Here is a 15,526-nt window from a genome sequence, read left to right on the forward strand (position 1 = left end):
TCTAAATGTTCAGGACAATGTGGCAACAGTTTATCAATAAGTCAGCAAGAATTAGCATTTTCAAAAAGCACAAACAACAGAAGGCCGCTTTCCTACTTCTCCGTTTTGATATCTTTTTTGGGGGGCATTTGAATGACGATAAGCTGTACAGTCAAAACAAATGTTTTACCATAGCAAAAGTTAGTTCTCTAATTGAATAATAATAATAATTCTGTTTTATATAACAAGGGTGGGCAAAGTATGACCCCATCTGTTCTTTATTCCGACCTACCAACCATTCACATTATCATGAGTCCATTTGTTGCAAGAATTATGCTGTCAATGAAAAGTGTTCATAAATATTTATTTATCTAACATGTATTCATATATCTCATTCCATAAATGGTTAGTAATGGATTGTATACAATGAAACAAATATGAGTAACCTATTTTTATAATATAATACATAATTATTTGATCAAATAAACTAATTTTACATTTCAACATGATTCTTTTTCCCATAAGGTTTGCACTGTGGAGTCATGGAGGCAAAAGTGGACGACTCAGGCACAGGGGGGCAAGATAGCGATGCAGGAGTAATGAAGAAAATAATTTTAAAAAAATCATATGAAATAATATAAAGTCACATTCACAAAAAAGACTAAATATTTACTTATCAGGTCAAGTCCCCCCCCCAAAAAAAAACTAAATTCAAAGTTAAAAAAAAAAAAAAAAAAAGAAATCCCAGGGGACAGCCTGACCACACCAGGATTGTGAGCTGATTGGTTGACACAAGAAACCGGGCTGAGGAGAACAGGTGAAACCCTAACAAGTAAACAAGACTTGAACAAAGGGGACAGAATAGCAAAACACAATATGAAACAAAAATAAATCAAATCGAAATAAAGTCAGTCAGAATCAACCCACTCCAGGTCAATGTTTACTTGAAGTCAAAATGTACAGTATATGACAAGCTCTCGTGTGTGTGACCATGTCTGTTCTTAGTGAATGAATACATTTATAATTTGTTTAATCACAGTGACTTAAAAGTAAATTACAATTCAGAACTGCAGGGAGGGCCTTGGAGCAACAAACAGCAATTATTCCTGCTTTAAATCAGAGTTAGCAGCTCATAAAAAGAAGTTCTGAGGCACTGTGTTGTGGGCAGGGAATTTATTTAAATCACCGCCACAACTGCGACATCAGGCAGTCAACTCATGTGCATATGAAAGGGAACATAACTGCTTCTTTTTGCACACATAATCACACTGCTGTTTTATCCCCACATGCAATCGTTAACATTTTGTCCATATGAAAGCAGAAGGTGTCAAGACTCAAGACACCTTGTTGTCTTCGTGCTTCTTGCAAACATACAGGCAAACATTCTCCCAAAGACATCAGAAGCGATACAGACTAAAAAATGGATTGGAGACCATGCTGGGAAAGGGTCATCAAGATATGAATTTGTGTGAGGAGAAGTGGTAGGACTGAGGTTGAAAAGATTGGACAGTAAGTGAGTTGAATGGAGGAAAGGGTGAGAAGATGATGAGGAGAGAGCTGATAGGACTTTTAGACGGATGCCTCCTGTCAATCTGCACCGTTCACCGCTTCATAAACTCAATTAAGGTGCACTTCTCCTGAAGAGAAATATGTCCTCATCTATATAAAGATCAATCTGCATGCTTCCCCTCTTAAAGGGAAGTCAACCAAAACTTTTTTTTTTCCCCCAAATGGTTTATTATAACCATCTCTGGGGGCGGCCATTTTGTCACTTCTGTCGACTGAAAATGACATCCCGACTGCTCAGGTAACGACCGATCACGGTTGACCCGTTTTCTGAAGCTGAGCCGTGATCGGTCGTTACCTGAGCAGTTGTGATGTCGTTTTCAGTTGACAGAAGTGACTAAATGGCCGCCCCTTGAGATGGTTAAAAGGGGTGAATTTTGCTGCTTAACTCATACTCCACAAATGCAATATTAATGAGAATGCTGTGTTTAAAGTAGTGGGCCTGCTAAGAACAATGCGTTTTGGGTTGATTCCCCCTTAAATAATATAAAAAATAAAACAAATGGATTTTCACATGGAATATAAGGTATTAAAAATCACCTCACTCATCACAACGCACAATTAAACTAAGCCAAATTCTGTACCATGTTGTATAAAGCAACCAGTCTTCAACACAATGGAGTTCTTTTATGTAACAATATAGTTTGTTGAATAAGGACAGAAACAATTAAATGAAGAAATTATTAGAAACATAATGATTATAACTATTACCCAATGTAGTTGTCATATTGATGTAGTTGGTAGCCCTACAGTTGTTTCTCTACAACGAGCAAGTCCCATCTTGAAGTATCGGACAACGACAATCATTGTGTTACTTAATTACTGTACGTCCAGTGTACTTTATTTCAAGTTATCTTATCACACTTTTATGCTAAAATAAAAGCAGCGCGGTCCATTACAAAGGTGTAAATGTGACCTTGACTAGATTGTTTGGTACCTCAGGGATTAAGCTATAGTCATCTCGACCGTTCTTTAAAAACAACAACAACAACAACAAATGTTGATTAATGCATTCAGCGGAAATTAAAAATCTCGCTCCCGAACAACAAAGATGTCAAAGAGAAGAAAAAAAAAACCACACACACACAAGCTACAAACAGTCCTGATTACTTCATAAAAGGAAGACAAGGCTCGATCAATAGATTTGTTTTAAAGGGGAACGATCAGCAGCGGAGCGCTGGACAGCAGACAGCACATAAAGCTGATGGATAGCTACAGCCGAGACGTACTGCACAAAATTAATTAAACTTGCGGAAATCCATGATTATTGGACATGTCTGTAATTAGTCGGTTTGTGTGTGTGCGCTTTTAAATGAACTTTTGGGAGCGAAGTCAGTAAGTTATCTAGTAAATCAGTCAGTCTGCAGGTATCAGGCCTCTCATTCAGTACTGTTGGGCAGTCACCCGGACTGACCTCAAATCCAACGCTATCAATCAGCTGGGAGGCTTTACCACTATACACACTGCGTTAGTTTTTAGCTGACCATGCATGCCTGCATCATTTTTTCACATCCTTCGTGGTCTACTACCTGTAGTTTATTTGATGACCTAGAGCAGTGATTCTAAAAGTGTGGTACAACTACACTAAGTACAGTCCTGATTTAACTTTTGAGTTCAATTCATTTGCATCTCATTTTAAAGAAATACATGTTTGTTAAACTCATTTAGGTATGATTTTTTGTTTTCAATTTGTCTCTGGATTTTGATGAACACTTGGGCCTACTATGCTGCAGTATTTTGATGTTGGCCACGATGGTCGGTCTTGGAAAGCAGAAGTATTTTTTTGATGGTACCATGTGGTCACTGGCCTAAAGAATTCGCTCCATTTTACCTAAAGAATTAACAAGTGCAGTGCTGGCAGGAGAATTTATATTCCATTAGCCTAAGAGCATAATTAAGTCATTTTCAGAAAACAGGAACTACAACACAACAGCAAACAAGAAAAGTCCAGTGGTGTTAAGTCAACCTTTGCGTATTACCATGATATGGATGACTGAGAATCAAAAACTGAACAAGCCGAGTGGTATTTTTATTAATATTGTGACAATAAGTTGAACATGACTTGGGCGATTAATTATGCTATTAGACTAATAATTTGGGGCAAGTAGCTCAATGTTCCACCAGTTATTTTTTCTTGAATAGTAGTTATTTGAAATTGGATTTTTTTTTTGTCATTTAAAAAAAAAAAAAAAGTGTCTCCTGTTGAATGATCAAAAATTTGAAATAACTTCCAATATTTAAAAAAAATATTCTTCAGCTAAACTTCGAATAGAAATGTTCTGCCCCTTTAAAACCATATTGATGCTAAATATATGGGTGAAGTGAAGTTTTGAAGCCCTATAATATAAATTCCAACAAGTTAAAACTCCGTCACAGATATCTGACAGCTACAGGATCTGCAAATGTTCCAGTCAATTAGCGCCATTTATTTGTTTTCATACTGCTGATTGGAGCCGCCTGAATAATTCTTCATACTTAAACGCAATCATTCTAATGAAGCTGCCTTGAAGATGAACATAAATCAACTTTCGGAGCCTACATACATAGAAATAATAGACAAAATGTTATGCTGGCTGTTGTTGTTTATATGTCCTTTGCACTGTGAAAAGAAACCACTTTTTATTCCATTTTTGCACTGGCTTATCTGACAGCAGACAGGTAAGGACATACGTGTCCATGAAATAACTTCTTCACAGTTGAAAATGAAAAAAAGGCCATGGAGCATCTCCTCTTCTTACATTAGCCATCACGCTTCCACTTGAATGAATCCCATACCTCATCTCCAAGTTAAAACGTATCCCAAATTTCACAGAAGGAACTGTCAAAAACCATTTGAGAAAAGCCAAATGTTCATTCTGGCTATTCTGACATTTTCATAAGAATTTATGAAAAGTGGAAAATGAAAATACAGTAAATCATTACAATTTTGTGTTTTAGTAGGTACACATCTTTGCTATAAAAACGTTTTTATAGTAGTATGCATGTGTTATACAAATAAATTGTGTTATTGATAAGACAACATATACTTTCCATAATCATTACAATGGGTGTTGGTGAATGAGGCAATACTGTAATTGCATTTTGTCCCCCTTGAAGGTATAATATAAAAGGCACGACATAAATGCACTTGCCATTGAAAAAAGGAAATGCTAACCTCATCATGTTAACATTATCACGGTGACAATAGGCCGGAGTAGACAGCCATTTCACGCCTGACTGTTACACCATTGTTGTACCTCAATGTTCTGTCTAAACCGCACAGTGTGCAAAACAGCATATTAAGTTGCATGAATGTTACTGCGAATAATTTGGGTTTGAAAGTTAAGTAGACTGGTTACGCTATTCTATTTAAACTGAGGAAACGTAGGGTTTGTGCATTTTAAGCACAATTCATATATGAAAACCACCCAAAATATTTCATGCAGGCAGCATGTAAACACTACCCTGAGCGAGTGACATCCAGTGGAGGAAAGGGGGATAAGACAAAATGGAACGCTTCTGCCGCTATAGAGGAATTTAAAGCTTCCAGGCTTGTTCTAATTTTAGAGTATCACGGTCTGAATCAAAACAGCCTCGATACCAGCAAGGCTGAAGCTGCCTTCACGTGGTGCCTATGAGCTCTGTTAAAAACAGAACATGCACGCATCTTTTTGTCGCAATAGGCCATTTATGGTCAGTCATCAACTGCCGTGTAATTGCGATGTTTTGGCCACTTAGGACACTACAAGATGTGGCAGTTTTCCACAGTCTTATGCAATTTCCTGCAACCTCACCTCAATGTTTCCTTTTCACCTCTCCGGACCTCAACCTGCTTTGCGCAGTGCTTACAGGCCCGGGGGTAACACACAGCACAACAGTTCTGCTACTGCGATGCACACTAATGAGGGGTAACGTTGCCATGCAGACCCAATTCACATGGTACCTATATAGGTAGAGACAACTAGTGATTTAGTTCTGAATATGTGCCCTGGGTGGTTTTGTATGAAAACAAACGGCTGGGAACCAACTATTACTGAAGGTACTAATGTAGTTTTCTTTGTATGTGGCCTCTAAAATTCTGATGTTCATTTTTAATATGCGATTTCTGTTCCTAATACAGAATTATGACTGTGTTAAATATACAGACATTATTAATTGCTTTTATATTATTAGTTGGATCTCCAGAGCAGGGGCGGGGCGAGAATGTGGCTAATTAGTGGGCCTGGAAAAATTAGGGTGGGTCTGAATATTTCTCTCACTGAGCAAAATGCTCGTGTCCCGACACGTTGTATATGTAGAATAAAATGACAAACTGAATAATATGAAGTTCACATCTTCCTTAGACAATTATACCAATCTTAATATTCATTAAAATAAAATTAAAAAAACATACAATTAAACACAAATTCAAAAATAATGTAATAAATTACTAAAAAATTGGTAAAAAGTATATATTTTTTTCATGAATCTCACTTTGTGGGTGGGCCTGGGTGTACACAGGCCCACCCATGGCTCCGCCCCTGCTCCGGAGTGGATTTTCATAACCAAGTACATCTTTTGTCTAGTTCCGAAAATGGATCAGCTAATTTGCATAAAACCGCCCCCACACCGAATCGCTCCGCCTATGACTACAACAGTGAGTGGCCCTCACACGCCTTGGCTCCACCCCAAGTCATCACAATGAAATCCATTCACTGCATTGGCATGAGACAGAAGCTACGCTTTGTGTATCATTTTAATCTTCCATTAAATTGTGATATTGCATACTGTATTCCCCTTTAATGCAAAATCACCGCCGAAATGTGCATGTTGAAATAATAGATGTTAATAATAAATATGCAAGTAACACTGAACACATGCTGTATACTTTGTAGAGGTGATACACGGTTTAAGGGTCTTGCCTGCTGAGCTTAAACTGATCAGTCGGCTCAAAGCAGTAGAGTGGGTTTCCACGGATACAAACACACAAATATCCTCTCTTACGCACGCACACACACACACACACACACACAAATACACACAGGCAGGCAGATGCACACATGCGCCCTCACCAGCAGCGTCCAGATGGGCCGGGCCAAGGGCATTCTAGCAAATAAGTGAATGCCGAGTGATGCGGCAGAAGGTCTCGAGGACAGTTCACATTTCTCCCTGTATTCATGCATCTATGTATTAAATATGCAAGGTCATGGCAGTGGCTTGACAAGAGATAAGGAGCTCACAGCAGCTGTTGACATAAGCGATTCCAAATGGGTGACCCGGCCAGGTGGTTGGCTGTACCCAGCAGGTTGGCGGAGATGCTTAGACAGGAGCTGGACTCAGCGAAGAAGTAGTAACCAAAATGAAATGAAGTACGACTTTGACTCTCAAACTTTGAAATGACACGCTCGCGGGACGCACCTCATTGAACATTTTGTCAGGAGCACTCAGGCACTAATCTACTGTACTTCAGCAATAGGGGCAAAATGTCACATCTGACCGTAAAGACTACAAAGTGTGACGGAAAAAACTAAACAACCATTTCATGAATGAGTGCTCAATGCCATCTTCAGAAGAAATGTTACAAGAAGGCTTCGTGCCATTATGAAGCAAAATGGATGATGACAAATGATAGAGGTGGGAAAGTCTGGGTTGAGAAGGCGAAAGAGAGAAATGAAGCGACAACGCCTGGGAAGCGCAGAAACAGTGCAGTCAAGCAAAAGGTCTCCGGGTAATTTGGAGCAAATCGGGCAGGAGGGATGAGAGGGATCCAAATACAGTTTTGAGACCAGGGGAAGAAGGTCCAAATGAAAGAAAAGCATGCTCGAGGAAATGAACACGTGGCCGACTGAAGTGAGGGAACAGGCGATCGTAGGGAGAGAACCGTAAAAAAGGGTGATAAGTAAAAATGGAGGCGGCAGACTTAAAGGGTGCAGAGATGAATTTGTTAAAAAAAAAAAAAAGAGGCTGCTGCGACCATTTGACTCACACCCAGAGCGGATATGCCTGAGCAAGCATGACTGGACAAGAATAATCAGCAGTCGACGTGACTACTTTTCAACATGACACCGAGCTACATTATATGCACCAAGCAATATGTATATTCATATTTTCAGCATTTCGTGATACATTCTATTTGGATGGTACAAACTATGAACTGCGCAAGGAGCATTTCGTTCCCATGAGCCGTACGGTGCATATTAATTAATGCTCAAAGTGCCAGGGTAACCTTCAAAAACGGTACATGAAACCCTTAATTATGCATATCAAAGGCTAATTGAAGCATCAAGTCCTTGTGATGTAGTTCACTGCAAGGATGTCGCTGGGAGTGCCAGTGAAAGAAAAAAATAATAATCTCTTGGCAAGACCTACGCTCACCTTAAAGGAACTTCCGATGCGTACATTTCATTTGATTTTGCTGCTGTTGTTAAATCATCACTGATTAATATTGCAGAACCTCTAAAGTGTGAGGTACAATTCGGCGCTCATGAGATCAGAGAGGAAATCTTTTGAGCATGTAGTATAGAGGATTAGCTCCGCTAGTGTGTTTTACTTGACTGTCATTTTTGTGTTCTTGGTAATCCCACTAGAGAAAGGTACCAGCGGTTTGACAGAAGGAAAAGTGTAATCTGACCATAGCAACCCAAACAGAAATTATAACACAGAGTGTCTGTTCTGCACAATATAATTAAGACATAAATTACAGTTTTTTTTAAAAAAAAAAAAACAGTATTAACATATTCTCTGTCCCTCGGGATTCTTCAAGTTTCTGTATTACGTCAAATTTACTCTTAATTTCTTCTATAAACATTCATATTGTAGGATGAGGATTTATTCATCATTTCTGGTCGCCGTGATGTGGATGTTTTAAGCCTGGAGTGGAAATACATCATCGAATGAAATGGTGTGACATTTACGTCTCAAGGGCAGCAAAGGGTGAGTTCATAAGGACTTGGCATTCGAACCTGAAGGTCGGAGACTCAACTCACCATAGAGCAAACCCTCTACTGTATATTGCACTATTGCATAGGTAAAGACTGAGCAAGGGACCGAATGTTGGTATACAAAATGATTTTTGTATATATTCTCCCAAAGATGGGTTTTGCAATTGACATATCAATATTGGAGGCTGATGATGTCAGATATTTACTGCGACTGCTTAGCTTGTGTTCATTAAAAGAAATTAGTAGTGTTACACACAACAGGAAGGAAGAAAAAAAAAATTACCCCACCCATATCAGCAGTAACCGAAATTCTCCTCACAAGGAAAAATGCGGAGGATGAACACTATTCCACCACTGGTTTGTATTGTCAGCGTAATGGTGCAGCGCAAAGATTTGAAAGACAATACAGTACGCCTCCTCTGCTTGACTTTCATATCTTTCGACATTAAAGAAGCACTCCGGTCGCAGCTGGCGCGGAACAATAACCATACAATTACCACCCATTTCCAATTGATTTACATGTAAACGAGAAAAGCTTCACATCCCAACATCATCAACGCGCTTGAATGATGGCAGCCCCGACCTACAGTATGCAAACAACTAATAAACTCTGCTTTTTCGAAAACTGTAAAAACAGGGTTTTGCTAGATTGCTGGTTTCACTTTCCTTTCAGATGTCAAGTCATTTTGGGCGATATTTACAAAACAGTGGAGGTATAAACAAAGAATTTACTTCATTTATTATCTTGATTTTTTTTTTTAACATTTAAATTTTCACTAAAATCGACAAATTTTTTGTAAGGAATTTTGTCGGTTCTCACTACTTAAACTTATTAGTAAAGGTTTGTGACATTTTTCAACCTCCATGGATGAAAACAACACATAAGTGACAATAAATATGTATTTTTTTCTTGTGTACTTAAGAACATTTCAGAGTCTGTGCTTATTAATTTTAGGTAAGTACAGGAGCTGAATTAGTTCATGCACTTTTACCACAGTCATGTACCCTATAACATTGAAATGAGAAAGCAGCTTTTTTTAAAAAAAAAAAAAAAAAAACATCATATTGACTCTAATTACACTGAGCTGATTCAGCATCTTACCAAGAGAGATCAAGGTCCTTTAGGTCTGTCTGTATACTGTGCATTCATTATCTACTCACTCACCCACAGAAAGCAAGCAGATCTGAGACCAGTAACCTACTGTATGCCTGGCGTGCATCTGTTTGCGCAACACGAGAAAGCCTTTACCTTCAATAAAATGGGATTTATGAGCGGGTACAGTGGCTGCGTGACCTGTGACCGAGTGATTCATTTGAAATCACAGACGAAACAACACAGCCAAACTCCATCTGGCATTAAACAGCATTTAAACTCAAAAACAAGAGATAAACACTGCCTCTTTGTGGTTGCTCAAAGAACTGCAGGTATATTTGCTCATGACAAGACCTTCACCTTCCTCCGTTGCATAGATAGCATGTTCATGGCACTGCCACTCCTATACAATTCAAAATTTGAACATCACAGTATTTTTTTTTTTTACCTCTATACAAGTTGTTTAAATGTAGTACAGTATCGTTATTTGTAGTTTAGAGTAAAGTCGTGTTAGTAACAATCTAAGTGCACAGCGAAAGCAGAGGTGCCAAACGTATTCACGTTTTCAAGAATTAATTTCGCGTTTATGGAATAATAATTAGATTAAGCCACCCCACCTCGAAAGTTTTTACTTCAAGGACAAGATATTGGGCCGCATACGGGTGCATGTTGTGCACTCCACCACCTACCCCCAAAATTCGTTTTCGTTTAATTGTACCCGTTTCAGCTGCAGGTATGTTTATCAAAAAATGATCATGTCTAGTTGGTCTACAAGGAACATTGCATTGCAACGTGTAACTGAGCATTAACGTGTGATGTGGCGGTAAAATACCGTTGTTCAAAAAGTCCAACTTTAATGGTGTGTCATCACTAACCTTTATCGGAAGGTGCGTCCAAACTTGGGATGTGAGGTGCCACTGATGTAAGATGACAACTGTCCAAAAATAATTTGTGTTACTCACAAATATTGCACATAGCAATAATATAACTTCGAATAACAATCCGATTCAGATTTGGCCAAATTTCGAATATCACACAGTCCACCAATTGTGGCATTGAATCAACATCTTGTTGCATGCCAGCAAACCATGTGGACTGCAGACGGCACTTATGTAGCGCTAGTACAGTTGCACAAAGCAAAATTAAACAATTGTCAGCGGTCTAAAGTCTCACACGCTCGACACGTACTCCTTGATAATTAACCTTCAGCTTACCTCAATATGCTTTTTACAAGTTTGACGGCTTTTTGAAGGCCATGAGCTGGTTGCACTTTTGAAAAGTTCGCTGCGCATTCGAGGTAAGATGTTTCCAAATAACATCTCCAAGTACGACCAGGGAAGTGTGATGGTCGGCTGGCTTTTCTCGCTACCAACCTCCTGGCTGCTGCCAACTCGTTTGGGACACGGACAGTCGGATATCTTACCGGCAAAGCTCAAATTGTATGTCTGCTCTAGTTTGCGCGTGGCAATTGCTGTCATTGATTTGTTGATTTGCTTCAGGTGCGGGTGCAATGAATGGCATACAAACCAATGTTAATGTTTATAATTCTCATCCAACTATCAAAATCACTTCATCGATCCTGGCCCGATTTATCCGGATTGCGATTTGAACAATGATATAACTGTAATGAACACAATTCAAAAATCAAATAATAACTTGGCTATTTTGTGTGTGTGTAAGGAGTAGAAGTACAAAGTTCACTGAAAAATAACTACTCCCCAAAAGTATGGATACCCCAAAATACTGGTCACAAGGACTTTTCACTTCATTACTTGACACCTCTTAAGTTTTGCCACAATAACACAAGGATTCTCAAAGTATATAGACAATGGCTTTATGAGCAGCTCATGTAACAAAAACAATCACAAACAATAGCGACAATACGCAATAACGGGACAAATATACACTCTATGTAACTATAAATACCTGTTGTTTAAAAGGATCAGATACAATAAAGATTTGTTCTTTAATACATTTCAGTGGTCAACGTATGTCAGTTGGGTAGCACACGGACATTTCACAATAAACTGTTTTGAAAAGAGTTGTGTGACTAGGCAAAAACAGGTACAGGTTGCAAAATGTTGACGGCTGGCAGCAAGGTAACGTGAGTTTAAGTTCTTCAAGAGGGTTAGTGCTGGTTGAATAAGTCCTGTTTTCCTGTTCTTCATTCATTCTTTACTTTGTGGCCTCACACTTGCCTTGTAATGTACATGTCATCAAAATTAAATGTTCTCTCAAATTCTCTGGTGGCAACAGAGATGACTGGGCACTCGGATTATAGGCTGAGTGTTGCCGTTTTCGTTGGGTTTCGACAAGTATGAAGAAACCCACAGTTGACGGTTCCCTAACATCTCCAACGCTTTTACACTCACCTAGTTAGTGCACCCAAGAATAAAAGGTGATCAGACATGTCAAGTTCTTCAGCAAAACAGAGAGAAATGAAGGCACAGATTTGGAGTACCACACACACGCTCACTCTCTCCGGTGTATAAAGAAGTGTTTTGATGACGCTACCAGATATTTAAAACTAAATACTGCACCATAAAAGGCTGTTTAGCTTCACCGTGGGTTGTTTTTACCGGTTCCAAAACTGCAGTGGCTGTATATTCAATCATATGCTTACATTGTAAACAAGAATGTAACAAATGGAATGATAGCAGAAGGTAAGAGGGCGGCAAATGCTGGGTTGAATCAAATGGTACAAAAGGATCTATGATGGGAAAATTAGCTAAAGAAATTCGATATATTAAAATGGGTTAGCAACAAAAGATTCAAATTTTTAATTTGTATCCTAAAACAATATATTAAAGATGTCTCTGAAATAAACACGTTCCATTGAAGTCAGCAGCCCAAGTCTCCCAACTCTGTCACTGTATGAATTAGGTTGCTTCAATAATGTTGTACTTCGGTCCAAAGTGGACTAAACTAGCTTGGTGCACCAACTACAAGAGGTACTTCTAACGCTGCAAGTGGCTCAATCACAGCTATGAAATCAAAGTCATTCAGAATGAGTAGTATGTCAGTTAAATGCTTCAAAAGAATAAAATATTAGGATATGCAACGACGGGTCACATGAGGCACACCTACACAACCTATGGAGACCCATACAAGTACTGTAAATACAAGCTGTGTCAGAAAAGTTCCAAACTCAATCTACAAACGTTGCGTTTTCCCCTTCAATGTGGGGCAGAAAATTCACCAAGGTCAACTCGTGGCTTACTCAACATTACGATGGGCCTGCTCACAATGCACTGAGCATCTGACAGTTCCTGGCTGAGAAACTCCCTCCTCACCCCGACCTGGCTGTGTGAGATTTTTTTTTTTTCACCCTTTTACACAAGCTAAAGGGGGTCATCAGCAGGACCTATTTTAGAGACGTGGAGGACATCAAGATGGAGTGCATGGAGGCATGGAATAGAAGGCAGTGAGAATACTCCAGATGGATTACTTTTGAGGGAAAACTGATTTGAACTATACCTTTTGTGACACACCTTAAATATTAGAAACACTGCTCGGTTTGATGCAGTGCTGTTCTACATCATCGTAAACTACACACACAATAACATTTTGAAATTAATACCTTTCTGACAATGAAGATTGTTTAATACAACTCTTGTATTGGAGCTGACTAGATTGTGAAGGTGTACCTAATGTTTTGTAAGTGCAAAGTTACCTAAATCTATATTGCGGCCTTTAACTTAAAGGCTTAATATTGTCTTGTTTTCCAAAGACGTATGGCACCAGATTCCGATTCCAAAGGGTACTGATAACTGGCTAAGCTTGTTAAAGGGAGCGAAAGAAGAAGCGAAAAGAAAAATCTATGAAAATTGTAATTGTTGACTCCTTGCTGACTGATTCCAATGGAAATGAGCCTATGAGTGCGTTGCTCCTTCAGTTTAGATGTTTCTCCCCCCGTTGATGACGTTGCCGCCAGGAGGGGCGATGTGGATGGAGTCCAGAATGGGCCGCAATATTTGGCCAAACGGTCTGGAGATGAAAGCAGATTGGATTGGTGCCCTCAACGGAAACCATGTACAATAAGTGGGGTATTAAGTGTTAAGAAGGGGTGTCACATACATATAAATCTCATTTACATGCTTTGCTTATACAGTATGTAAACTCTCGCAGTTACAATACAGCCCTTCACACTTGCATCATTACAGAAGCAACAAGTCACACCTTATTCATCTTCTATCAGATGAATACAAAAAGATTAGTCATCATCTATTCATGTGTTTTTTTTTTTTTGGCGTGAAACACATTTTAAACTCAATGACATATTGTACCTGGTTGAATAAAGGATAAGATTGAGAAATACAAATCTCACGACAATAACGCCAGTGGACGGGCGGGGTTAAACTCACGTGGCAAGGACTTCGGACGGGAGGTCAGTGATGTAGGAGGGGATGGGCATGCCTGTTAGGAACTGAGCTACCTCGTTGGTGAACGTGTTGCAGTTGTGCTCAAACAGTCGATATCTGTCACCTCTGAAAAACAAAAGTCAGCGCACGCTTCAGACAACTACGATTGGTCATTACCAAAATCCTTTTTTTATATTTCTATAATGGTTAATACACCAGTAGGTAGAAGTTCCTCTACTGAAATTGTTTCTAATGCTAAAATATAATCAATTAAACATACAAAATTAGCAAGTACTACATTTTATTTACTACAGTCAATTGAAAGACTGCACATAAAAGAACTTTATGATGCTTAATGCTCTCTTCTCGTTTTCATGTCAGGTGGTCAAATACATTTGGAAAAAAAACTGTACAAATGGCCATGAGAAGTTAGCGCACTACCAAACAAAAAACAGTTATTTTAACATAAAAATACAAAATATTGTTGCATTGAAGGCTAAAATCTCTATAAACGATTTGTGTTTTTATGTGGAAAATAATTGTAAATTACATGCAGAAGTTTTAAAAGACACCTGTAAGTGCTCTCTCCCAAGGATGAGAGATATTCCATGAAGATTTCCTCTGAAACTTCGGTTTCACCGAGTTCCACAACAGTGTCTGGAGGTCCCAGCATTGTGCCACCCTGGAAATTGCACATAAAAAATCCTGTTAAATTCACCAACTCACCACCAACAGTATACAATAAAATCGACTCACAGGTGAACAGCTGGAGATTCCTTCTCCTCCAAAAAAGAACTCATCCCCGTATGCCACTATGGCTGTGTGCCTAGAGAACAATGACATGTACTTGCAGTAATATTCTAGAATAGGCCGAAATAATTATGAATGGATTACATAATTTCCTAGAACACAAAATAACACCATCAGAAACTGGTGTAACACCATGTGTTACGAAAAAAATTATATAAGCTGCTCAGGGGGGCAGCTCCACACTAGCTGACAAGCAAACTTGAAATGACTAAGCGTTTTAAGTAGCTATGCGAATTAATAGAATTTGGTTTCATACCATATGCCATCCAGTTGCTTTCCTGTTAAAAAGAAAGAACAAGGCGTTAGAAACTGGAGAGCTGGCACAAAAAATGTCTAAAATATGCGCCTAAAAAATATCATAAACATGCATTTTTATCATTTGTTTATCATTTATTTCATTTATCAAACCCTTCAAAGTGTCATTTGCGGCATAGGAACATGCAATTTGTCACATTTAAAATTTACACAAGCCATTAAACGTTGATAACACGCTAGTTGAAGCAGGAACCGACTGTATGATGCTAGTGAGGCCGGTGAAAACACTTATTCGGTGGTCTGTACTCACCCAGCATGATGGGACTGAGGCTGCGTGCCATTCCCCTAGAAAGATCATAAATATATAACCGTACATTATATCTTGTAGAATTATTGTCCATAGCGGAACCTCCTGGAAAAGGTATTCCGTGGTAGCTGACAGCTGTCTACGATTGAAATCTTTCGAGTCACCGCTGAATGGGAGGGCCTTTGAATATGATGTCATTATGTAAAACACGCACTTCCGATTTTGATGCTTTCAAAATAAAACGCTTTGTGTATAA

The 15,526-nt window shown here is 38.8% G+C and overlaps 1 protein-coding gene and 1 long non-coding RNA gene across 3 annotated transcripts in view; both read right to left on the reverse strand.

Moving 5' to 3' along the window:
• LOC147134650 (uncharacterized) overlaps window positions 1-11,107 on the reverse strand; it is a 33,779-nt gene extending 22,672 nt beyond the window's left edge. The window contains exons 1-2 of one of the 2 annotated variants that reach the window (XR_015090026.1): window positions 10,752-11,107; window positions 10,413-10,471 (exon numbers count right to left, since the gene is read on the reverse strand). This is a non-coding gene — a long non-coding RNA (uncharacterized LOC147134650). The remainder of the gene's footprint in view (window positions 1-10,412; window positions 10,472-10,751) is intronic. The other variant, XR_015090025.1, reaches the window with a different exon arrangement.
• Window positions 11,108-11,355: 248 nt separating this feature from the next.
• On the reverse strand, window positions 11,356-15,462 carry desi1a (desumoylating isopeptidase 1a). Its single transcript, XM_086054717.1, has 6 exons — window positions 15,274-15,462; window positions 14,965-14,986; window positions 14,655-14,724; window positions 14,471-14,580; window positions 13,902-14,024; window positions 11,356-13,524 (listed from the first exon to the last, which is right to left on the reverse strand). The coding sequence occupies exons 1-6, from the start codon at window positions 15,362-15,364 to the stop codon at window positions 13,434-13,436; spliced, it is 507 nt and encodes a 168-aa protein (XP_085910843.1). The 5' UTR covers window positions 15,365-15,462; the 3' UTR covers window positions 11,356-13,433.
• Between the last annotated feature and the right edge of the window lie 64 nt (window positions 15,463-15,526).

Source organism: Filicampus tigris, chromosome 16 (assembly GCF_054856515.1).
Source record: "Filicampus tigris isolate MCC_2025a chromosome 16, RoL_Ftig_1.0, whole genome shotgun sequence".
Taxonomy (NCBI): Eukaryota; Metazoa; Chordata; class Actinopteri; order Syngnathiformes; family Syngnathidae; genus Filicampus; species Filicampus tigris.

What these genes read in the sequence shown, in the direction of transcription:
- desi1a (XM_086054717.1), bottom strand. Translation starts at nt 15,364, where the DNA reads ATGGACAATAATTCTACAAGATATAATGTACGGTTATATATTTATGAT. An exon ending in AAGCAACTGGATGGCATATG is followed by an intron (nt 14,725 to 14,964) that starts GTATGAAACCAA and finishes ATTGTTCTCTAG; the next exon opens with GCACACAGCCATAGTGGCAT. An exon ending in GAATCTCCAGCTGTTCACCT is followed by an intron (nt 14,581 to 14,654) that starts GTGAGTCGATTT and finishes TGCAATTTCCAG; the next exon opens with GGTGGCACAATGCTGGGACC.